The 24,990-nt window shown below is 34.4% G+C and overlaps 2 protein-coding genes across 2 annotated transcripts; both read left to right on the top strand.

Moving 5' to 3' along the window:
- The first annotated feature begins 12,118 nt into the window (after positions 1-12,118).
- LOC104105400 (transcription initiation factor TFIID subunit 14b) lies at positions 12,119-15,344 on the top strand. The gene is made up of 6 exons (XM_009613690.4): positions 12,119-12,400; positions 13,078-13,166; positions 13,254-13,475; positions 13,565-13,749; positions 13,837-13,958; positions 14,921-15,344. Exons 1-6 carry the CDS (start codon positions 12,284-12,286, stop codon positions 15,002-15,004), a joined length of 819 nt encoding a protein of 272 aa, XP_009611985.1. The 5' UTR covers positions 12,119-12,283; the 3' UTR covers positions 15,005-15,344.
- Positions 15,345-22,454: 7,110 nt separating this feature from the next.
- Positions 22,455-23,081, top strand: LOC104105399 (auxin-responsive protein SAUR50). Its single transcript, XM_009613689.4, has one exon. It carries the CDS (start codon positions 22,519-22,521, stop codon positions 22,813-22,815), a length of 297 nt encoding a protein of 98 aa, XP_009611984.1. The 5' UTR covers positions 22,455-22,518; the 3' UTR covers positions 22,816-23,081.
- The last annotated feature ends 1,909 nt before the right edge of the window (positions 23,082-24,990 follow it).

Here is a 24,990-nt window from a genome sequence, read left to right as displayed (position 1 = left end):
ATTTTTTATTGTGGCAAAATCATGTCACGCGTACATGTACACAATTAATAGCATTTTATTATATTAAGATTGTTTTGGCCAAAGTTGCGCGAACGCATACTTCGGTTTTAATTTTGGAAATCGTAATTATGTCACGCGAACATATACATAACTACGATGATTTGATTAATTTAGGGCGCGCTTAAAGCACTCTAACGTACTCAAAAATTATTTTCCTAAGTTTGGGATTATTGTGATGCTTAAGAGTTATACATTCTTCTGACATAACACTACTCATGGCCTATTCTAATTTCTTGCCAAGAAAGAAACAACTTTAATTTTCCATCTATCCAATTTAACAAACTCACTTAAATCACCACTTCAACATGCTAAAATAAAAGAAATGTAACATAACCATATAAGTAAGAAAACTAAATCAAAGTCCATAGCATATTTAACATAAATAGTCCAAAACAAACTTACATATACTCAAACGAATTAATCTTTAAAACCAATATATAAATCAAATAATACGCAATCTAAACACAAACAATACGAAAGAGATCAAGTATTTTCCATAGAGGAAATGAAATTCATCACGAGCAGATAGAAACATTAATATATCAAAGCAAGTGTATACTAAAAATGTAAATAAATACTGAAAAAAATGGATTCGAATGAACATTTATATTGATGAATAAAGCTGAAAATTTACAACTCAATCGAAATAACAATTCAATAATCGTTGGACGGAAATGCCAAAATTACGAACCGGAACCTCGACATAGAAGCCTTGCCTGACCGATGAGGACGGGAACAGTTTTAGATGGTTTAAAGTTGTTTTTGGAGTTGTTTAGTGGCTGAAGTTTAGTGATTTCACGGCTGGTTTCAGGTATGGGTTCGAGTGAAGTTTCAGTTGGTTTTCATGGCCGTTTCAAGGCTGTTTTCAGGTGGGTTTGGGGGAGGATTTTCAGCTCGTTTTTTGGGGTGTTTAACTGGAGAAAAGGGGCTGTTTTGGGGGGTTATCGGTAGCTGTGGGTGGACTGATTTTCAGCTCATTTTTTGGGCTATTTTCAGCTCGTTTTTGAGCTATTTTGAGGGAGTTTTGGGGCTGGATTTGCAACTCGTTTTTTATTGATTTCTCCTCCCCTTTATGGCTGATTTTTGCAGCAATTATATAGAGGGTTTTGTTGGTCTTTAGGGTGGAGATGAAGCTCCCTTTTTTGTTGGTGTCCATGTGTGTTTGTGGAGGGATCGTGTGAGGGAAGTGCTTGTGTGAGTTGTTAAAGAGGAAGAGTGGAGTGTGCGTTGTTAAAGATAAAGATTGGGAGTGGGAGTTGTGAGAGAATAATTGTGTTGGTGGTAAGTTGTGTGTTAAGTGACGTGAGAAAGTTGAAAAAAATCCAAACATAATCAAAAATTAGGTGCTCACGGTGGATAATTAAGTAGAGACAAATCCTCCTCAAGTAGTAACACGAGTGGATTTTCTAGCACTATTCTAATGGTTCTCTCTTGTTCATCTTATACCAATTCTAGGTATAGAAAGGTATAGATCTATTGTATGCGATCTATACCTTTCTAATTACATTAATTTTTTCTATGCTACTAGTGAGATACCATAATTAATAACTCCTGTTATTGAGATTCTCTTGTATTTTTTTAATTAAATAAAACTGTTCCAAAATTTTTAATCAACCGAAACAAATACTGATACAGAAAAAACAGAGATAAGTGTGATGGCTCAAATAAGTTTACTTGGAGATAAACTCAATCTTAACTTGCTGGTAGGGTATAAATTGAAGAGGGGGGGGGGGGGGGGGAACCATTCACTGCTAATAACGTTATCTGGAAATGATTGTCCCCTTTTTCACAATTTCACATTCTACCATTAATTAATATCTATAATACTGTATATGGGGTCATTAATTTAGACAAGCTAAGAATGTGTACTGCTATTTATAAATTTTACAAAATGCCATCATGCCTTGATTGTAAATCCTTAGACAATGCTAAATTGACCAATTCAACTTTTTTTTTTGGTTTCCCGTCCGGTGTTCGGTACCCGCATTTGCGCCGCGCAGGACCCCATTAGGGGGGAAGCGCTCCCTACCAAGGACTTTTCCATACCCAGGATTCGAGCCCGAGACCTCTGGTTAAAGGAAGAGCAGTTTCATCCACTGCACCACATCATTTGGCTGTACCAATTCAATTTAATATAACTACAAAAATAGTTACTAATTACTACGTGCTCATCCAAGAGGTTGAGTGTCTTCAGCAAAAATTGTTTTTGTACTATGGGTTAATTCAACTGATTCTAAATTTTTCGGCACTAAATATAGGTATATACATGAAAAGTCGCTGAAATTTCAACAAATACCAATCCATACTTTCAAAAGTGTAATAATAATGAATAACCTATCAAGTGTAATTAAATTCCGGATCCATTTCTGGCTAGCAATGTAAAGCTGGTAAGAACTAAGAGAAGATAGAGAATGCAGCATGAATGACAGCGTAAACCAGAAGACAGAAAGGCACAAAGGCTACAACGAGTAAGGTTGCTCTAAATACAATTGATTTGTCTGGACGGTAAAAGTTGATGATAAGAAGAAAACTTGAAATGGCTGCAGCTAAGAGGAAGATGCTTGCTCTAAGCAGTATATGCTTTTGGCTGAAAATTAGGGAATGTTCTGTTGTTGACAGCTTCTTCATAGCCATCGCTACTGAATTCAAACAAAAACAGGCTACAATTGTCAAGCAACTAGTCTGGCAATATGCACCGAATGTCCTCATGTTTTGCCACTTGGACCACATCATCATATGAGGAGAATTCACTTGTATTCCCTCTGTGTATATATATACTAATACTAATGTAATGAGTATAAAAAGGTAACTATTGAAAAAGTCCTAACTAATCTTAAACTCCTTTTAAATCGGCCCTGTCAGTATTTTCCAAATTCATAGGAGGGTAGTTACTATACTAGTTCCCTATCTAATATAATTTTTAGTAGTAAAATATAGGGATAGCTAAAAGTTAGCTAAGGACGTTACCATTAGTTATCTTTTTGTTATATTTATACTGCACATGTTATTCTCTCTCTCTCTCTCTGAAAAATTGTAACCCCACACAATCTCATATCTATTTCACTCATTCTTCACATCAGGCGCGGTACATTAGCAAAAACGAGATTAAAATGTCACTCGAAAAAAATAGCAGCAACTTGGCAAAGGAAGATGAGGCAGCCTACTATAACCGGTTCCAGTTTATATGTCTGGTAATCATAAGCATTTTTTCAATATATGTAGCCATCATAGGTATGAAGATGGGGTTCAAGCTGCAGGCAAAAAAAGATCCCTTTTCCGGCCAAAAAGATCTACTTACACAAAGCTCATATCATCTAGGTGCAGCCATTATTTATTGGCTTGTAATGTCTCATGAAGAAAAACTTGTAAATAGATCAATCTTTCTCGCTTTAGCCATTATTTCTTTGCTTGTTATGGTTCTTCACTTGATGCGTGTTGCATATTATTCGGTTCTTCCATAACAACTACTACTCCAGAAATTGACTCCTGCATCTCAATTGTACTGGTTTTTATTGGAGTAGTACTTAAGCTTCTTCTCTCTAGATCTGTTGTTTAATTCGTTATGATTATATTTGTAACGACCCGGCCGGTCGTTTCGAGTATTACGGCCTTGTTCCCTAATTTACTGCTCAATTTATGCCTTACAATTTATTTATGACTTATCGGGTTAGTTGGTTCGAGTCCGAAAGTAATTCGGAATGAAATGAGATACTTAGTCTTATTATTGAAAATTTAAGTAAGAAAAGTGGACCGGATGTCGACTTATGTGTAAACGACCTCGGAATGGAGTTTTGATAATTTCAATAGCTCCGTATAGTGATTTTGGACTTAGGAGCGTGTCCGAAAAATTATTTGAAGGTACGTAGTGGAATTTGGCTTGAAATGCCGAAAGTTGAACTTTTGACCGGGGTTGACATTTTGATATCGGGGTCGGAATCCGATTCTGGAAATTGGGATAGGTCCGTAATGTGAAATGTGACTTGTGTGCAAAATTTGAAGTCATTCCGGATTGATTTGATGTGTTTCGGCACAAGATATAGAATTTGAAAGTTCAAAGTTCATAGATTTTGATTTGAGGTGCGATTCAACATTTTGATGTTATTTGATATGATTTGAGACCTCAAAGGTCTGTCTTATGTTATGGAACGTGTTGGTATATTTGGTTGAGGTTCCGAGGGGCTTGGGTGTATTTTGGATCATTGGTTGAGAGATTAATAAAGTTAAGAAATTTGGGAGTTTGGCCATGGTCAATATCAGGTCAAGACGACCTCTTTTCAGTGTTGTGAGTACGCGAGCAGGTCCGTAGCGTATTTTATGATTGAAATTCATATATGGTTTGTGTCCGGGAGGATCCGGATGAGTTTCGAGGTGAGTTTTGAGCGAGTCCGGGCATTTCGGTACTCTAATATTGTTCTGGCATTTTTGGGGGTGCGGACCGCACATTTTTGGGCGTTGAGACGAAGGAGGGGCGCGGACCGCACATAAGAGTGCGGACAGCAGCAGAATTTCGCGGCCGCGCTCAAAATTTCGTGGATCGCACAATTCTGTCCGCGGCCGCACTCCAGGGAGTTCTGTAGATTCGCCAGTCCGACTTCGGAAGGCTATATCTTTTGATCTACAAAGAATTGTGAGATGATTCAAAAACGAAAGTTATAGCCCTTCGTGTCTAGTTTTTCGAAAGGTAAAGAAGTCATCATTTGGACATCTATAAATAAAGTTATTACCAGAATACTAAAACCTGGCAGTGCAGCCACCAAACTTTCACGGACCGCAGCAGAACTTCGCGGCCGCGCTCAAAGTTTCGCGAACCGCGAAGTGGGAGATCAGAGGTGCACTATATAAACGGGGTTTAGGGTATTATTTCACATTTTGGACCTAGGGAGCTCGTTTGTGGCGATTTTTCGTGATTTTTTCAAGATATTTATCGGGATAAGTGATTCTAACTCGAATTTGGTTAATATACATGAATATATCAATGATTTCATCATCTCATTAGTATTTTGAGGTGAAAATTTTGGGAAGATTGTAGAAACTTCATAAAATAAATTTTCGAGATTTGAACACCGATTCGAAGTCGGATTTGAGTGAAATTAGTATGGTTGAACTCGTAATTGGATGGGTTATCGGATTTTATGAGTTTCATCGGATTCCGAGATATGGGCCCCACGGATGATTTTTGGGGCATAATTTTGGTTTTTTGAAAAATATTAGTATTTTGATATGGAATTAATTCTTATAATTTTGTGAGCTGAATAAAATTAATTGTGACTAGATTCGAGCCGTTTGGAAGTTGATACGCGCATAATGGAAATTTCTGGAGCATTGCTTAGCTTGCTCGATATTGGATTTGGCTTGTTCGAGGTAAGTAACTCTTCTAATCTTGGAGATGAGGGTATAAACCCTGAATATATGTATTATGTGGAAAAATTTGGGAGGTGACGCACATGCTAGGTGACGAGCGTATGGCCGTGTACTATAGAAACTGTAACGTAATTGTTTTCGTGAAATTTTGTAGTCAATTAATCTTGGCATTTTCTATGTAGTTTTATGTGTTGAAGAAATTAAGCTGAAAATTATATTAAAAATTATGTTGAGACTATGTGCCAGTATTATTGGGACCCACAGAGGTCGTATTATTGTGAATTAATTATTTTAAATTAAAAATTTATACTCAGTCACATTCATGTCATTACATATCATATCTCAGTCTCTGTTGTTATTTATCGATACATCATATCATCATTTTTTGGGCTATTTTATATTTTTATGCCATTGTAAGCCCATGAGAGAGAGAGACTGGAGAGATTGATGACTGAGTGAGGGCGAGGGCCTGATTTTGAGATATGATGGATCGGGTTGCGCACCACAGTAAATGTTGGATCGGGTTGCACGCCGCAACAAGCCTTCGGGCCATGATATTGGATCAGGCTGCACGCCGCAGTAATATATGGATCGGGTTGCTCGCCGCAGTAATATATGGATCGGGCTGCACACCGCAGCAGTGTTGGGTCGGGCTGCACGCCGCAGCAATATAGCGCTTAGGTTGTAAGAGCCTCCCATGAGTCTGTACACACCCCCAGTGAGCGTAGTCGACTATAAACAGGGATCAGGCTACATGCCGCAGCAGGTATTGTATAGCGCTGAGTGATTGAGTGTGCTGAGCATAGTGAGAGAGAATGCGAGACAGTGAGATTGAGTACTCTGAGAGTGTGAGTACATGAGTACAATCTCTAAGATACATTGCATTGACATGCAAACATGACATACAGGCATCGAGATATATTTTTCTCATGTTGTACGGTTTTACATCACTCATGATTTATCACACATGTTGACAGATGGGCATAGTGATGCATTTGTTTTACACTGGTTATCTGGAAAGAAAATGAAACATCTTATTTATTATTATTGAAAGGATTTTTGGGAAAAATTATTATTTTCAAACTTATTCATATTTTTGGCAACTTCGGTAAACGATTTGGGTTTCACTGATGTACTTGAAAAGGCAAAACTATTTTCGAAAATTATGATTTTGCTGAGCATCTTATCTCGGAGTTAATTCTTGTATTATTTGCTTTACGTTGTTATGAACTGTTGTTGGTATTTGGTGGTGGACCCGACCTTGGTAGAAGCTCATCACTACTTTCAACCTAAGGCTAGGTTTGTTAATTACTCAGTATATGGGATCGGTTGTACTGATACTATACTTCTGCACATTGCGTGTAGATGTTGGCTGTTGTTGTTGCTGTGCTCGATGGTTGCGGGATTTGAAGATGTACCTGCGTTCCTGTCGTAGCTGCCTCTTATTGAATATTTTGATTTTTGTCAAAGTTTAAAATGAAATATGAACTTTGGGAGATTTTTTAGTTTTTTGAGATCTTTCTATTAGAAAAATTAAAGGAAACCTACATATTAAGATAGTGTAAATTACTTTTTAATAAAATCTTTGAAATGGTGTATATGATTGATTGATTAAAATATCATTAATCGTTATAAATATTAGATGAGAAATTCTTAGCTTGTTTGGCATTAAGTGTAAATTAAAATATCATTAAGTGCAAAACGCGAGATGAAATTAAAGGTCATCTTCCCCTTCCTTTTTATTCTATATCTTCATAATTCAGTTGCCACCACATACTTTTTTAACTATCTGTTTTCAGTTTTAAACCAATACCTTTTAGGACTTGTTGTTAGACTTAGTTGTTTTAGTTGAAATGGTTTAAATCCTAACTAATCTTAAACTCCTTTTAAATAGGCCCTGCAGGCAGAAAAAGATCCCTTTTCCGGCCAAAAAGATCTACTAACACAAAGCTCATATCATCTAGGTGCAGCCATTGCTTATTGGCTTGTAATGTCTCATGAAGAAAAACTTGTAAATAGATCAATCTTTCTCGCTTTAGCCATTATTTCTTTGCTTGTTATGGTTCTTCACTTGATGCGTGTTGCATATTATTCGGTTCTTCCATAACAACTACAACTCCAGAAATTGACTCCTGCATCTCAATTATACTGGTTTTTATTGGAGTAGTACTTTAGCTTCTTCTCTCTGTTGTTTAATTCGTTATGATTACACTACTTTCATATCATCTTCGTTTAATGTGATGACCCAAAAATGTCTATCTTTAATTTAAACGTTCATTTATGTGTTCTATTAAGATGTTGATAGCTTACATGCTATGAGTTACGTATCATCTGAATAGTTGATGTTAATGGCATTCCTTTTCTAGTAATATATTGCGTATGATGCCCCTGTCAATATTGTTTTCATGTTGTGTTACGTTGATTGGATTATGTATGTGTTGTTAGGATTGGTTTCTGAGATTCTCTAGCAGGTGGATAGGCCCAGTTACAAAGGAAACTCTGGCGAAACTTTTGAAAATTTTGGGAGTTAGTAAAAATTCGGGAAATTAAAATTGATGAAAGAAGAGATAAGATATGTTATGTGTTTGGGGGCGGACTCTACTTCTCATTTGAGAACTATTAAAATTATGGATACTAATTAGATATGATAACAAGTGTACGAAGCATATTATAAGCGATGTGAGGTCTAAGGAGAGGTCTAAGTCTAAATCAAGGAAAATTTCATAATAAACTAAAGTTTCAAATGGGTACGCACAAGACCAAACTTTGAACGAGTATATCTACCTATATATAAGGAATTATGTGATGATCTACCTATAAAATAAAAGATCTTCGAGTCTAGTTTCTAACGCTTCAAACTGTTCATCATTTAGATACTCCTACATTAAGTTATGACCAAATTACCAAAGGCTGGTAGAATGCAAGTCTGCGGCCAAATCTGCGATCGCAGAACCATTATGCGATCGCAGAAGTAGTTATGCGACCGTAAAACTGGTCGTAGACCTGTCCAGAGAAGCCCATTTCTGGGCACCAATTCTGCGGTGCATTTTGCGACCCGCACACCCATTCTACAGTCCATTATGCGAACGCAGACCTGATATCGGAGGGTTAATTTTCTTATTTTCATAACCCGACCCCATTTTGATAAATAGGTATTGAGGCTTATTTTGGGGTAATTATCTGATGATTTTAGAGAGAAGTGAGAGTGTTTTAGAGAGAGAAAGAAGTTCAAGTATTTTGTTCATCAAAAATCTTGTTCAAACTTTGAAATTCAACAAGGAATTATCACAAGATCTTCACCTAAGAGGTAAGGTTCTAACCCCTATTCTTCAATTTCGAGTTTGGGTAAGGATGGGTGATTGTGAGTGTGATTCTTGTATCTGAGAGTATTAGTTATACATGCTTGTACCAATAAGGTTATGGGAAGATTGTTGAGTTCAAATGGGTAAAAATTGGATTGAAAATGGTAGAAATCTTCAAACAAAACTTTAATTGAGGATTTGAAAGGCAATCCGATGTCAGATTTCGATAATTTATGTATGGTTGAACTCGTATCGGAATGGGTGTTCGGATTTTATGAGTTTTTTCGGGATTCGATACGTGGGTCCCACTGTTAATTTTTTAAAATAAATTTCGGATTTTAATCCGAAAAATTTATAATTTCATATAGAATTAGTTCCTACGATTCGAAACTTTCGGACACCAATTCGCAAGGCAAATGTGTATTGGAATCTTGAAATTTGTTTGCAAAATGAGGTAAGTATTGTGGTTAACCTTGACTTGAGGAAATAGAACCCTTAAATTATTTGTTATGTGAAATGCATGTGAACGACGTATAGGCAAGGTGACGAGTGTCTATACGTCGTCAAATTAGTTATTTGCATAATTACTTGAAAAGTCATAAATCATTTTAAATCATGAATTAATTATTATATTAATTGTTTCTCTCGTGTTCTTTGCTCAATAGCATGCCTTGAATCTATGTTATAATTGCTACATGCTTATGTGACTTAATTGTCACTTGACGTTTGGCATACTAATTATTAAAATGCCTATTACATCCTTAATTTCCACAATTAATTATTACTTGTCATCACTTATTTCTAATAAATCATAATTATTGTATGCTTGTTATCTTATAATTTCATAGTAATTGTTGCATTTATTGGAGTAATTTCTGTTATAAGAATTGGTAAATGAATATATTAGAGGAGCGGGTTGCACGCCGCAACGGAAATGAAAGTGAATATATTGGAGGAGCGGGTTGCACGCCACAACAGAATTGATTGAAATGAATATATTGGAGGAGCGGGTTGCACGCCACAACAGAATTGAATATGAATATATTGTGGGATCGGGTTGCACGCCGCAACAAAAACTGATTCAAATAATAATTGGTTATGACTGCCGAGTTGGCTTCAACTGTTGAAAAAAGATACCTGATTTATTTCTATTATTGTTGTTATTATTGTTATTGCGTACATGTTAATGTAAGTAGCCTGCCTTAGCCTCGTCACTACTTCGTCGAGGTTAGGCTCGGCACTTACTGGGTACATGGGGTCGGTTGTACTCATACTACACTCTGCACTTCTTGTGCAGATACCTGAGTTGGTTCCAGCGGCGTATAGTAGATTTGCTCGGATTCAGCTATTCGCAGGAGACTTGAGGTATAGTTGCATGTCGTTCGTAGTTCTGAAGTCCTCTTCCACTTTATAATAGCTGTGTATTTCTTTCAGACAGCTTTATTTTCATTCAGACCTTTATTTGTATTATTCTAGTAGCTCGTGCACTTGTGACACCAATTCTGGAATGGTATTTAGACATCACTATTATTATGGATTATTCACTACATTTCAGACTTTACTTCCGCATTTGTTTCTTGTTATTAATTAATTTAAAAATTATTTTAAAATAGCTAATATTATTCTAACGTTGGCTTGCCTAGCACATGAAATGTTAGGCGTCATCACAGCCCCGAATGTGAGAATTTTGGGTCGTGACAAATTAGTTATGTTGTAGAATTTGTTTAGTGACTAACTTTCTATCTATTTCTTAATTACTACTATATTTATTTTTTTAGGGAAGGGGACCTGTATATAAGTGCTGGGTTTGGGATTGAATATTTTGATTTTTGTCAAAGTTTAAAATAAAATATGAACTTTGTGAGATTTTTTAGTGTTTTGAGATCTTTCTATTAGAAAAATTAAAGGAAACCTACATATTAAGATAGTGTAAATTACTTTTTAATAAAATCTTTGAAATGGTGTATATGATTGATTGATCAAAATATCATTAATCGTTATAAATATCAGATGAGAAATTCTTAGCTTGTTTGGTATTAAGTGTAAATTAAAATATCATTAAGTGCAAAAAGAGGGATGAAATTAAAGGTCTTCTTCCCCTTTCCTTTTCTTTTATATCTTCATAGTTCAGTTGCCTCCACATACTTTTTCAACTATCTGTTTTCAGTTTTAAACCAATACCTTTTAGGACTTGTTGTTAGACTTAGTTGTTTTAGTTGAAATGGTTTAAATTGTGAAAAAGAATTTTGAACTCTTTTGAAAGACAGATCATTTCTGAGAATCAGTTTAATGTCATTGAACCTCTTCTTTTGAGTTCATAATTTTGAAATACTATCCAAGCAAATAAGCACAAACTTCCTTTTCTCTTCTTCCTTTTTTTTCCCCAATCACAATCAACCAACACACACTTCCTCATGGGATCCTAATCATGAGTAAATTTTGATTTGAAATCTTGACTCATGATCCTTCTACGACTTTCGTCAAAATTTCTGATATCTTGTTTCGATATGTCAATTATTTCAAGAATAAATTTTTTATTTATTTAAAAAACTACTCATTTTGTGCAATAAAACAAGTACAGTACTTCGAAATTCGATTTTGAAAATAAAGTTAAACAATTAGAAATTACATAAAGTCACTAAAACTTAGTAGCATTACTTTTTATCGTTTATAAAAATGGAAACATCCATAGGTATTTTGGCGGGTTAGTTTGGACGGACGCGAAACCAGAATTAAAACATTGTTTGTTCCATGCAACAATTAGTAGGCGTTTGAACATAAATTCCAAATTTTCTTTTTTCAAATTTGGAATTTTATTAAAATTTGATCTGAAGTTGAAGTTATGTTTGGTTATAATTTTTGTAATATATTTGGATGTACTTTTTTCAAAACCATGAAACATAATTTATATCTCACAATTTATAAAAAATATCAAAATTACCCTGACTTGATTATCCTACTTAAAACAAACAATCAAACATGCTAATTGTTTAACTGTACGAACAATCTCTAATAAAAATTGTAGTGGCTCCTTCATGTAAGAGTATAAATTATAAATTTCAACAGTTGATATTAAAATATAGTTCAAGTCCACTCAATCAGATGGTGGGTAGTTATCAGTGTTACCTAGGTTTAATAACTGATTGTGATCCTTTTATAAATTTCAAAAATATAGGATAAATTTGTAAAACTTAAAAATACCAACTTTCCAATTTTTCAAGTGAAAAACTGGTTCTCATCAATTTTTCAAATTCGAAAATACATTATCAAGTTGAAGTTTTAAAATTTTCACAACCAAACATTGTTTTGAAATTTTTTTTTTAAAAAAGAAAATTTTCTTATGTCCAAACTTAATTGGACACACTATTTTACCCATGCGATTGCAATTCCCCACCACTCACCAGATTTTAGTAGCGCTTGAAATCCGAATTTCCCTTCTCCTTTCTCTTTTCAATTTCAAAACCCTAACCCCCAATTTTTCTCAAATCTTCTGCCTTTCGGTCTCCAATTAGTACTCAGAACAACCTTAATTTCATTAACTAGGTTGTCTTGAATGCAAAATGCCTCTCAACTCGCCTGCCATGACACAGAATGACTCTGACTTAGGTGGAAATGAGTCTGATCCGAAGCCACAACTCACTAAAATTGCTAACCTTACTGAAGATTTTGAAAAGAAGGCACGTTTCCTTTACCTGCTAAATTTATGACTAGCCCTTATCTGTATCTTGTCTTTTTTTTTTTTTTTGTGGTTTATCCTATGTTTCCTACTCCTATTTTTGTACGAATGTTGTCTCAATAATGCCTTGCGCTTCTTTTTTTTGGTTTCCCACCCGATGTCCAGTGCCCTCTGGAGCCCTATTATATCCGGATTCGCGCCGCGTAGGGCCCCATTCAGAGGGAAGCGCTCCCTACCAAGGATTTTTCCATACCGGGCTCCCGAGACCTCCGGTCAAGTGAAGAGCAGACCCATCCGCTGCACCACATTCTTTGGTCGTATAATGCCTCATGTTAGGTTATTATCTTTAGCATTGCTGCAAATGGCAGTATCGTACTACTTGTTTTACTTTTTATCTGCAAACAAAAATTAGGGGTTATAGGCTTTGTTTTTTATAATTTACCGGTAATTGTTATATTCGTATTTCAACTCAAAGCTATGATATTTCTCTTGTTGCTTATATTTATGAAATTGTTGAATTAATCTGTTTGATCAGTTTGCAGTGTTATATGGTGCTTTTCCTTGATATCTATGTCTATTTCTACAAATATTTGAGACCTTCGAATTGACCTGTGTTTTACTTTCCTGTCTTCTTTAGTAGCTTGAGATATAGTTCAATTAATTCCTGGTGTTATACAGACTTCAAGCAAGAGACTGAAAGATGTTGAAATTTATGTCCCTATAGTCTATGGAACAATTGCGTTTTGGCTCGGCAGGAAAGCCACTGAGTAAGTGGACATTCTTTTTAGTGCATTTATTTGCTCAGAGTATTATGCTTATTGAGACAATCATAATATATGGGTTTTTTCAATTAGAACTCAGTCGCATAGGTGGTCAGTATATGTTCGTGGAGCAACAAATGAGGATCTTAGTGGGGTAATCAAGAAAGTTGTTTTTCAATTGCATCCAAGTTTTAATAATCCCGTGAGAGTGGTAGAATCACCACCCTTTGAGTTGTCAGAATGTGGTTGGGGTGAATTTGAAATTGCAATATCCCTTCACTTCCACGATGATGTTGGCGAAAAGAAGTTGGATTTGTAAGTTCTTCACTTGGTGCATGAGCTTCATTTTTGTTTTAAAGTTTGCTGGCAGTGTGGATATACTTTCACTGCTCTTCTTTTCCCAGGTATCATCATTTGAAGTTATATGCAGAGAATGAGTCTGGTCCCCAGTCAACAAAGAAACCTGTTGTTGTGGAAACCTACAATGAGGTCGTATTCCCTGATCCTCCTGAGGATTTCTTTTCACGAATCCAGAACCATCCTGCAGTAATCGTGCCACGGCTTCCGGCAACATTTAAGTTTCCTCCAGGTAAACATTCTTTTCTGAGATTGTTTGGCTCTGCTCTGGAGCAACTTGGTCCATTCAGTTTGTAAATTTCTACTTTATGTTTCTTAGCACCAATTGAGGATTTGCACGTGTTGAAGAGAGGTGATACGAAAAACCATCCTCTTAGTCAGTGGTTCATCAATTTCTCTGAGGCTGATGAGCTCTTGAAACTCACAGCAGCTCGTCAGACGGTGAGCTTAACTCTCTCTCTCTCTCTCTCTCTCTCTCTCTCTCTCTCACACACACACACATGTTCAGTACATCTAAACTTTGTTCAAAAAATATCATGCTCTTAGATAGTAGAAATCATGTGTGGCTGTTCTACCTCCCTTGAGATAAAGCTGGACGTGGAATTTCTTGTATCTGAAGCTGAGAAGCAACATATAGTTATTTAAGCTGATAGACTTATTGGTGACAGGAATTCTTTAATTCAGCTTGAGTGTTCACTTTCATCTCTGTATAAAGTTTGTAATTTACCTTTTAATTTTTGGATGACAGGGAGAGCAGAAGTGTATTCTCCAACACAGATTGGGTGAATGAGACTTATGTGTCAACATTTGTCGTTATGCTTTAATTTCTCTACACTGTCATCAGTTCTTTAACTTGTATCTTTCAGTGCTAGGAACGCATATTCAGCTTTCCTTTGACATGGATAAACTGCCTTGTCTAGACCTGAGAGTGCCTTATTCTCCGTTAGACTGTCAATATCTGCTTCATCAGGGTTTTAAGGGGAGCTTCAAACATATGAATGCCTTTGGTTCTCACGAGACCAAGTGCCTTTTGTTTATCAGAGAAGCAGATGACTACTTTATAAAATAACCCAGTTTCACCATGATAACTATAATGGTTCAGAGCTTTAGCTACACGGTGCCAGTGATTAAAATTCCTAATAGACGAACTCACAACATTTCAAGCAATAAGTATTTTATAAGTGCCTCAATATGCAAATAAGTACATTCAAAGGCTTCATTTTGAATGAAATTAGATATTTTGTCAACAAGTTTACAGCTGGCATTAACAACCTTCTTACCTTGATTGTTTCTTTGTCTATCTTCTAATTTTGTCTCCTCTAAACTCCGATTTTGAGCTATTTCAGCATTTGTAGCATTGTTAGTTTTCTATCAGCTAATTGATTGCAAGTTGGATTTGTCAGGTGCAAGCTCACATTGTTAAGCTGAGGAGGCAGTTGAGTGTGATGGATGAGCTACCCCAGACATTCAAACTGGATTCTGATTAGAGATACATGATTTGTCTGTCACATAAAGAACATGTGATGTCTATTTGTACATGTTGACAAGCTCAGTAGTGGGAGTTATCTTCTTTTCTCCACCCACGTCTCTTTGTTAAAATCTCCATCTGACCCTTCTACTAAACCCCAACCCCCCTCCCTCCTTTCATTTCTATCTCCTCATGCTGCGTAGGACAGGTGTGCTATGTCCTGGATAATGTCTAATGATATTTTCTGTAACATCTAGGATAGTTGTTTTAGTCTGGTTCCCACTGTAAAGAAGAATGTTATCAGGCTTTATGGTTACACTCTTTTGTCAAAAGAAATGGAAGAAAAATTCCTGACTAAAGTTTTACTGGGTTGCTTTTTTCGGATATGTACACGAGACTTGAACGGTGCAATTTGCTCCCTCAGTGACAGGTTTTATGCAAAGGTATACTCTTCACATTGGTAGTTATGTGACGGGGCTCGATTTTAACAGTTCATTTTTCATTAGCTATGCCCTTGTCGTTTGTGGTCCTCTGGCTAAGTATGCCTGCACATCTGTGTGGGCTTGCTGGGCGCACTCTTTAGCATGTGATGTGCAGTAGCTGTTTCTTTTGGCTCTATATGTGATACTATGTGCTTGGCTAAGTTCTTTTGACTCTACTATTTTTCTATAACGTGCTTTCATTTAACATTGCACCGTCAACTTTTTGCAAAGAGAAGCCTGAATGTGATAATGTTCTCTTTTTAACTAGTGGTGTTATGCATAGATATTTTCTGGTTGGTATTGAAAGTAAAAAATGACATAGAAGCAGCCATTCAAAATACTTTAGAATCAACGGTATAACACTTGTTTAGCTGCTGAGTTTCTCCTCTCTGTTATCTGATAGTGAATGAACTAGGAGACCTTTTTGTACTTAGTCGTGGTACTTAGCCTAGAGTGTGACCCTTAGAAGCTTTTTGTTTCTAGTGTTACTATAATTTATTTGTCATATACAAGAAGGTAAACTAATTAACAATAGTAGTAGTGTCAACAAACTTTTCAGTTGAATATATGGACTATGAATATATAATTAGCTGTAAGAGAAGCAGCCCTACTATTATCCATAACCTTACTTTATTGCTATTCCTAACTTAAGGCAATAGTTAGAGCGTGACAGTCATTTTGGAACATCATATTATTGGTGTCGGTGAGTACATGTAGAAATCTTTTTCATTATTATAGCTGAAATCTTGTGGGCTCGCGTGGTTCCTTCTTTCATAACTAGAGCTTGGATACGAGGTTCTTATAGTTTAAATTTATAATAATAGAGTCCAGCCATTGCCATAACGACCAAAATGGTTGGTTATCAAGGGTCTTAATGGAAGAATGAGTGATGTTTCTGGGAATTAAAAATCCAAGTTCCTCCATTAATTTTTACAATCCAAATAGCATACACGTTTTCATATTTATACCTTTTCTTGTTAGATGGGTGCTTAGAGTGCGAACAAAATTAGTAAATTGACTGCGAAGATTGGTTTTAAAGCCCAAGCTCCTTGTACAGTTTAAGTGCTAGTGTGCATTTTTCTCAAATCAATTGAGATTTCATTTGTATACATATATATATTTCATTTGCCTTGGAGTACACAAAATGTGACATAAATGAGTATTTCGTGTGGTTTCTTTATACTGTAATTCAGTAGAAAAAAGTTCACATTTTCCGAATCAGTACAAGGAAGGAGAAATCAGGGTTATTGCCACAGAAGTTGAATTCAGATGTATTAGCAGCCTCCGTCTTGTTTCATCTTTACAAGAGGTTTTGAAAGCAAGAGTAACATGGCTTCACATGCTTATTCAAGTCCTGCGTTGTCACTATCTGCACATTGAAAATGCTATTTGCTGTGTTAATAAGTTTGATGGTCCTTACCTTCAGTTCCCCGCGCGTGTTATGTTATCCATTCTTCTTCATTCGTGGCAGAACCCACTCCATAAATATATTTTACATTGACAAAACACCAAAAAGATAGTCGGGTGTATAAATAAACTAAGTTTTAAACTCTAGTGATATATTTTAAAATCATATGGGGTCCTAAAACACAGAGTATCATTAGTGATTGGGTTTTTACATACTCTTGACCTGAATCTTCATTTGTTTTCTACTTATGCTATGAAAGATGTTTATGCATCAATGCCTATTTATTTTTAGGTATTATCAAACCGCAACTCAAATCTTCTGTTACTTCTGTCTCCAACTAATTTCTTAACAAAGGATATTGGAAAATTAACAGAGACAAAGGCAGCTGCTGGGCCTCAGTACATGTGAAAGGCTGAAATCATGAATATAATCTTGTCACCAGAACGGAAGACTGAATAATAGATTGTGCTCTTTTTTATTTCAGAATGCATGTCTGCTTTGGCATGTTTCTCCTTTAAATCAATTGGGTAGGCATTAACAGTACGTCAGCTTCTGAATTTATTTGCTTATGATGTTGATAATGAGCTTCAACAGGGTCACATGCTAGGTTTCATGATGTTGAGACATTTCATTTTCACCTTACTGCAAAACAACAGACGATGCCTTCAAAGTACTGAATGATCAGCATATATAGCATTAGGGTGTGGTTTAGCGGTTAATGATTTGGGTGAAATTTAGAGTTCAAATCTTAGTAGAGACACAAAAAATTATTACATGCATGACTTCTTATCATTTGTATAAGTCTTGTACGCAGAGCTACTCGGATATCTGACCGTAAGACATAACATGTATGGGTGAAATAGCTGAAATTGGTCCGGACACCATTATTATGTAACAAAATAAAAAGATTGAATGAACTAGAAAACAGGGTTTTCTTTGTAATGAGAATGAAAAGTCTAAATGATAAGGCGATTCATGAAACTTTCATTAGGATAGGTTTTTATGTCAAATAAGGAGACGCTAAGGGATCCTTGGCTTGTTTAGAAATCCTTATTTCCCCCAATTCCATATATGCAATTTTATTTTATTTATTGCTCTAACATAGGACTAAGACTCTGCATCAATTCACATGATACACGTCATGTAGAATAGACAAATTCAAATTTAAATTAAACACATCTCAGCTATATGGTTCCTACACTATGACTAGAGGGACCAGAGTGGATAAGACTATAGTGAAACTCCTTAGGTGTACGAAGTGAGTTAATTGGATGAGTGTGTCACATACCATTTTGTCCATCAATTACTTCTTCACTAGAGGGTTGCAATCTTTCACCTCCACAAGATGAGCCTAGCTAGTATAGTTTGGTGGGAACTAGATTTATGGAAGACAAATTAAAGATAACGTTATCAAATAGTTGGTGAGTTATATAAATTTCACATCAGATATATATAACATGGTATCCAGAACGTTTAGTAAAAATCTCCTTTTGATCATCAATAACTTTAAGAATTGGGGTTAATGCTCAGATTTACCGCCTCTAATGAAAAAGAATTTCTCATTGGTTCAAGAAAAGAGTCAGACTGGATGGTTGTTACACGTTATTTCATAATGTATCGTATTGTATTATATTGTTTGATGAATACAACGTTTGGATAGATTGTATTATTTATCGCCAGCAATATGAAAAATAAACTTGCAATATTACAAAGAAAAACTATGATACATGATAGAATTATTATACAAAAAGATAGAATAAAGGATAAAATATGATTATTTAATAATAGAAAAAGGACCCGATGAAATAAAAAAGTAAGGTAATGACGCGACCACACCACATAACTCGTTACAATAATGCACTTTTTATCGTTACGTAACGACGAATTTAACAATACGATACAATAAAATTTAAGTAACAATTAAACCAAAAATTATATTTAAAGTGACAATACGATACAATATAACACAATACGAAACAACCATCCAAACAAACTGTAAGTTAAGTAAGCATATTACAGAGGTAATATGATCAAATAAATAAGTTTCTCGCGAATAACTTAAACTCTTAGACAATATTATATTGATAACCATGTAAGAGAACTCCAAGTTGGAAAACGTTTAGGGTCAAATCTATATCAAAGTTGAAAATTGCTACTACTATAAGAAAAAGTAAAGGTTGAAAACTGCAGTACATTAGTTTGAAAAGTCATTTCACTCTCAGTGCTTTTCCTTTAGTACAGCCTAGTTGAATGCTCAATCCTAGGTGATAGTTTCTGTCCCAACGTGAACATTCCCATCCTCTCAGAATAAGAGATCAATTGATAAAAGAAAAGGGAAAAAAATGAATATTGCATGTAAATATATAAAAGTAATAGGGAATCATTATGAGAATTTTTTTAAAAGAGTAGATTAAGAGGGAAGAGTGAAGTTAGATCCGATGTCATTGATTCTGTTCTAGAAAAATTATATTTGCAGAAAATAAAATCGTGATAACTATTTTGTTCTCCTTAAAAAGGAAATTCAGTTACAAAGAAGCTGCAGTGGTTATAGCTAGCATGAATAATGAAGTATTATAGAAAAATCTGATATTTTTTGTAGAGTTTATCAAGAATGGAGCTGTAGTATAAGAAAACTACTTTCATTTTCCTAACAAGAATAAACAAAAGCAAATATACAGCCAGTATTGTAATTATTCTTTAATTAAAAAATAGTACGAGAATAAAGTGATATATTTTCTTATATTATGGGTTCTTGGAAATAAATTTAGATGTGTATTAAAATAAAACTCCTCAACCCGTATTGGAACCTTTGACATTAATGAAATAGTGCTGTCATTTTACTATATTTTTAATATTGATGATTGATGTCCTTTGGCTGTAGGATGATTTGTGACTAGCTAACGTGGTGGTCCAATACTTGGTATGAAATTGTCCATCCATCGTTTTTGTAAGTTGAGACATGAATCAAATTGGCAAAAACAGGGGTCTCTATGCTTGTGTACAAATGATTTTAAATGTTGAAAATCATAATCATAATAATGCATATTTATTAGTGCCGTAGTCTGTGGTGTTGACTTGTCTTTAATCCAACACCATCTGCAATGTCAACCCATATGCTATCCTTTGTTCATTGATTATTATAGGCTTCATACCTAGTTTACCTATGAGTTTGTAGTCAAATTTCTTTTACATACTTCAGTTTCACGAAAAACTCTTCACACGCCAATTTTTATTTTTATTTTATCAAATGTATCTAATAATACACACCTCTTCGGTGAAACATTTGGTGTGTAAAAAGTTTGATATGTAATAAAGAAAATCATAAAACTGAAATATGTAAAAGATATTTGACTACAAGCTCAGAGGACAGACTATGTATTATGCCTTTAGTTTTTACTAGGTCCATACGAATATGATGCTATCTGAGTAATGTATTTTGTTACAATTATGTATTGTAGTTCTCTAAATTGATTAGATTAATATTTAATAGAACTATTTTTTTCATTTTCTTATTGTGATAAGCGATAAGATCATTTAATTTTCTTTAAAAAGAAAAAAAAACGTAAGAAACATATGACACTATTTTTTTGTAAGGAAAAAAAAATATGACACCGTTATATAAAGCATAATAGACAATTAGAAATAAATATGGATTAATTAATTTGGTAACGTCTTGAGTATATAGGGTGGACGTTGTATGTAGTAAAATATTTTTCGTGAAAAAAGTTTTATGTTAGAAAATGATTTTAGGTGATTTCCTGTATATGTTCCTTACAAGATGGAGGCCGGTGCTTTTTATTATTAAAGATTAATAATAATATCTAAGCGTTATATTAAAACGTTTATAAAAGAAAATAAATTCTGACCTTAAACAATGAAAATTATTTTTCTCCTTTTGATTAGAAATATTTTCTAAGGACAATGTTTTCAGCAATTTAAGGTGACCAAGTATGAAATAATATTTTTTTAAGGAAAACATTCCACAAAGCCCATACGAAAGCGCAGATTCTTAATTAGTGACAAATCATTGTAGCGTGTTTAACAATCTTTATACTATACATTATATTTGACAGAAAATGAAATGGCAAGTTATAACATGATTATTTTGTAGAAATTTGTAATATACTAATTACGAGCATAAACGGGGTGGGAAATTGAAGTCAGAGGGTTCCACTTAAAAAGTAATCAAACCTGCATCGTTAGGTCCAACGAACTTGAATCACTTAAAGTGGCACTTTCCCTTCCGACATTTTTCTTTTCCTAATCTTACTCTATTGTTTTCTTTACACTTGTATAAAAGTGGCCATTTTAAGCAGAACTTGACTATTAACAGCCTAACAACCTACGATTGATTATATGATCATCCATTGAACCGCATTAATACAGTATTAGACATACATGCATTGTGATATTTATTTGCTTAAGACTACGTTATTCTTCGACTGAGTAAAAGTTCTTGATTAGTAAACTGTATTTCAGCTAACAAAGTGTTGGGTTTTGAGGTCTATATTGAAAGGCATTTCTATACTACCTTGAAAGGCTTGGGAAGAAGGCAAGCCTTTGCGATGTTGTTGTCGCTAGGCTCGAATTTGGGTTTGATCATATAATTGATTAGTTAATTTTTGGACCAACAAGTCTTTTTATTTTATTTTTATTTTGTGAATTTTTTTATAAAGTCACTTGATTTTTTCCCGAAAAGAAATCACATTGGCACCTTCTTTGAATTACATCTTTTCATCTCACCTTTTTTTCGTTGGCCATAAATACATAGACTTGGCCTCTCTTTCATATTAGTATTTTTTTCAAACTCTTTCACGTATTTCTCAAATACAAAACAGAGTTTGTACAGTGTGATTTATTCTTGCCTTGGCGCCTGACATTTGTTGGAATTTGAAGTACCATTATTCCAACAAAGGTAAATTTCGTTCTATTTCGGAGAAAATAATTTAATATCTCAAATAGTGTGAGCAGATTAAATTTCTTAAGGACGCACGATAAATTTTATGGACTCGAAGTATCTATTTATTCCGGTTTTCTATTTCGAACACAGTAGATAACAAAAATATGCGTGCTTGTATGAATCACTTTGGCATGAATCACTTTGGCACCAGCTAGGGATGTCTTAAGAGCAATATTGGCTAGCTAAGGAGGTTCAAAATTATTATGATGTCAAGTGTTTAAGCCTCATTTGGACCACTTTGTTGTCTTCTTTTAATCCTCTCAGTAAAAACGTTGAGTTGCCCACAAAAAATTAATCATAAACACTAGCGGATCTAGTTAAAAAGGTATAAGTTCAACTAAACCCAAAACTCATATATTAAACATGGATTCATCGGTAAAAATGTAAAGATTTAACTTATGAAATTCAAATTAAATGATATTCCTTATTCGGTATTAAAATTTTGAATAGAGATGACTTGTAAGTACTAAGTAGGGTACAAGAGCAATGAGAAAAAGAGGCCCTCATGTCCTCGTACAAAAGCTTACCCCATAAACCATCCATTCCCTATTTAGTCCCTATGTCCCTACACACTCCACATGCCTTTGTTTTTCAAGTCTCCCTCCATAAATACTCCCTCTTTCCTTCCCATATTTCCCTCACATCACAAAACATTCTCAAACTGATCTCTCTTTGTATTCAAAATGGGTCTAAAGAAAACAAGCACTCAAACAGCAGCTTTAAAACAAATGATCAAGAGGTGTTCTAGCTTCGGAAAGAACGAGAATGGTTTCCCCCACGATGTTCCAAAAGGCCATTTTGTTGTATATGTGGGAGAAAATAGGAGCAGATATATAATTCCTATTTCTTGGTTGACATATCCAGAATTTCAAAGCTTACTTCAAAGAGCTGAAGAAGAGTTTGGATTTAGCCATGAGATGGGCATTACTATTCCTTGTGATGAAGATGATTTCTGCTCTCTTATTTCCATGTTCAGATGAAGACCAAGTTGGGTTTGACCAGCTAGGATCATTAATTAGGATATTAAGTAAATAGTAAGAGCTTCTCTTTAGTTTTAACTGACAAAAGTAAATTAAAATAGCTAGCCCACATCTAACTCTTGTGGAGTAATTTGGGTTGATTTGTATATTGTTTTCATGTACTATTGGTATTTTCATCGGTGGTGTGGATTCTGCACCCGTGGAAAACTCTTAATTCTATTGTTCCAAAGAGTTACCATAAATTTAGAGGCCTTTGTTTGTTTAGACTTTGCAATTTTTTTTCCTTCAAATTTTCCCGATCCCAAGAATATAACTCGATGATAGCTCCGTGATTATAATGTGATAAGGATGCGATCATATCAATACTAACTCACCTAATTCCATCAGACTATAATGTGATAAGAGCTCACTGTGTTAATATATAGGTCAAAGCATACTTACTTTGACCGCGTGCTCTCAAAAATATTCTAGATATGTCAACTTTTCAAAGTCATGTAATTAATGAGCTTGTAGGTATAGTTTTTAACTAGATAACTTGATTATGTAAATATTTTTCACCCGTTAATATATTAAATTTAAACTCCTTAATATTAATCATCAGACGTGTATTGTCTGACTAATGAAGCTAAGATGTATGTGTAATCCCGGCTCGAACTTTGAAATTTTAGCCTCGCACATACTTCTAACGGCTAAGTAACAAATACACTTGACTATACCTTGCTTGACCGCTACCGACATGTTTTACGTTTACACATTTTAACTTAATTATATTCGCTTACATTGTAAAAAAATTTATATTATCGATGCATATTAATATACTATAGGAAATCATTTATCTTATTTGATATGATAGTGTGAAAAAGATTTTACATTGAGTTAGTACAAAAGTTAAACTCTTTAGTTTTATATATGCTTCTAATCAAATCATACTTTCAAAAATATTGGTGAATATGTGTCATGTTTTATGAATTTCTTCTCTCAAGCAAATAACTTTTAACTGTATTAGACTTTTACTTAGGTTACTTATAGTTTTTTTTTCCTTATTTTTTCCCCCTTTGATCCCCTTTATTGGAGCTAAAGCTCTTTTAGTGACTCGAACCCATCACCCTGGGGTGTAGATAGAGGACGCTAACCATTTGAGCTAACCCCTATTTCTTTAACTACCCATCTTATTCCTTCAGCTTATTATTACTTGTTGTTCGAAATGGGAAGGTCTTAATCCATTTTAATCATTATGAAGAATAAGATTAATTAGTTTCAATGATGTAATCAAGATAGCTTTTAAACTGATAATGTGATAAATTAACAAGATGTCGAGCCAATGTTGAAGACACATACTTTTGAGCACATGCATGTAGGACCACTATGAGCATATTCCTACTATAACTTATCAATCAATTGAATACTTAAAATTGTAAAACAAAAAATTAGTAGTATGATTTTGTCCAAATGCTGAGTTTCTTTCTTTTATGGGATGCATGACTCTGTCGAAGACAAAGTGAGATAGAAAAGGGAACAATGGTACACATGTGCACAGTGTTATTAACGAAAGAGGCAATCATCTCTCACATCATCTTTTATCATCAAAAGTAAGATTAGACTTTAAAAAAAATATTCCAATGACTCAATTAATTCTTTTAGTTCCTTAGATTCTTAGGTAGATTTTTGTCTAATCGGTTTTTCTGTTGTAATGATCTGAAATGGAATCCGTCATGTGTTTTGCACTATCGATTATTAAGAATAAATTATAGAAGGATTGTTAGCAGCTTTTTGCTCAGGTTGCACTCTTATTTAGCCTTCACCATTCCCATCCAAAATGAAAACATATAATAACAATATGATTCAAAACTTGGAGTTTTATTACTTTAATTAAGGTTTATATGCTTTTACACTTCAATTATATCTTTTTTCTCTCTACTCCTTCCAACAATTAGTCCAAAGAGAGAATAATTTTCCTTCGGGTGGTGTTTGGATGCAAAACAGTTCTGTTTTTTATTCTTCAGATCCTAAATATTAGTAGGAGTATTACTTTATTATATATCTATCCTTGCTATTCCAATTAGGAGTATTAAGTAAATTAAATATTTAAGAAGAGATAAATGGTAATTTAGATCAATATTTTTATGATTAAGGCTATTAAATATTTTTCTTAATGAGTGTGCAAAAATCATAAAA

The sequence above is a fragment of the Nicotiana tomentosiformis genome, chromosome 2 (genome assembly GCF_000390325.3).
Source record: "Nicotiana tomentosiformis chromosome 2, ASM39032v3, whole genome shotgun sequence".
Taxonomy (NCBI): domain Eukaryota; kingdom Viridiplantae; phylum Streptophyta; class Magnoliopsida; order Solanales; family Solanaceae; genus Nicotiana; species Nicotiana tomentosiformis.
The sequence above is the reverse complement of the archived record's forward strand: the minus strand, read 5'-3'. Positions and strand labels throughout refer to the sequence as shown.

Bases quoted from the DNA above. Each gene is read 5' to 3' on its own strand.
- LOC104105400 (XM_009613690.4), top strand. From the start codon at position 12,284: ATGCCTCTCAACTCGCCTGCCATGACACAGAATGACTCTGACTTAGGT. The intron at 12,401-13,077 runs GCACGTTTCCTT...GGTGTTATACAG, and splicing joins CTGAAGATTTTGAAAAGAAG to ACTTCAAGCAAGAGACTGAA. The intron at 13,167-13,253 runs GTAAGTGGACAT...TTTTTCAATTAG, and splicing joins CTCGGCAGGAAAGCCACTGA to AACTCAGTCGCATAGGTGGT.
- LOC104105399 (XM_009613689.4), top strand. From the start codon at position 22,519: ATGGGTCTAAAGAAAACAAGCACTCAAACAGCAGCTTTAAAACAAATG.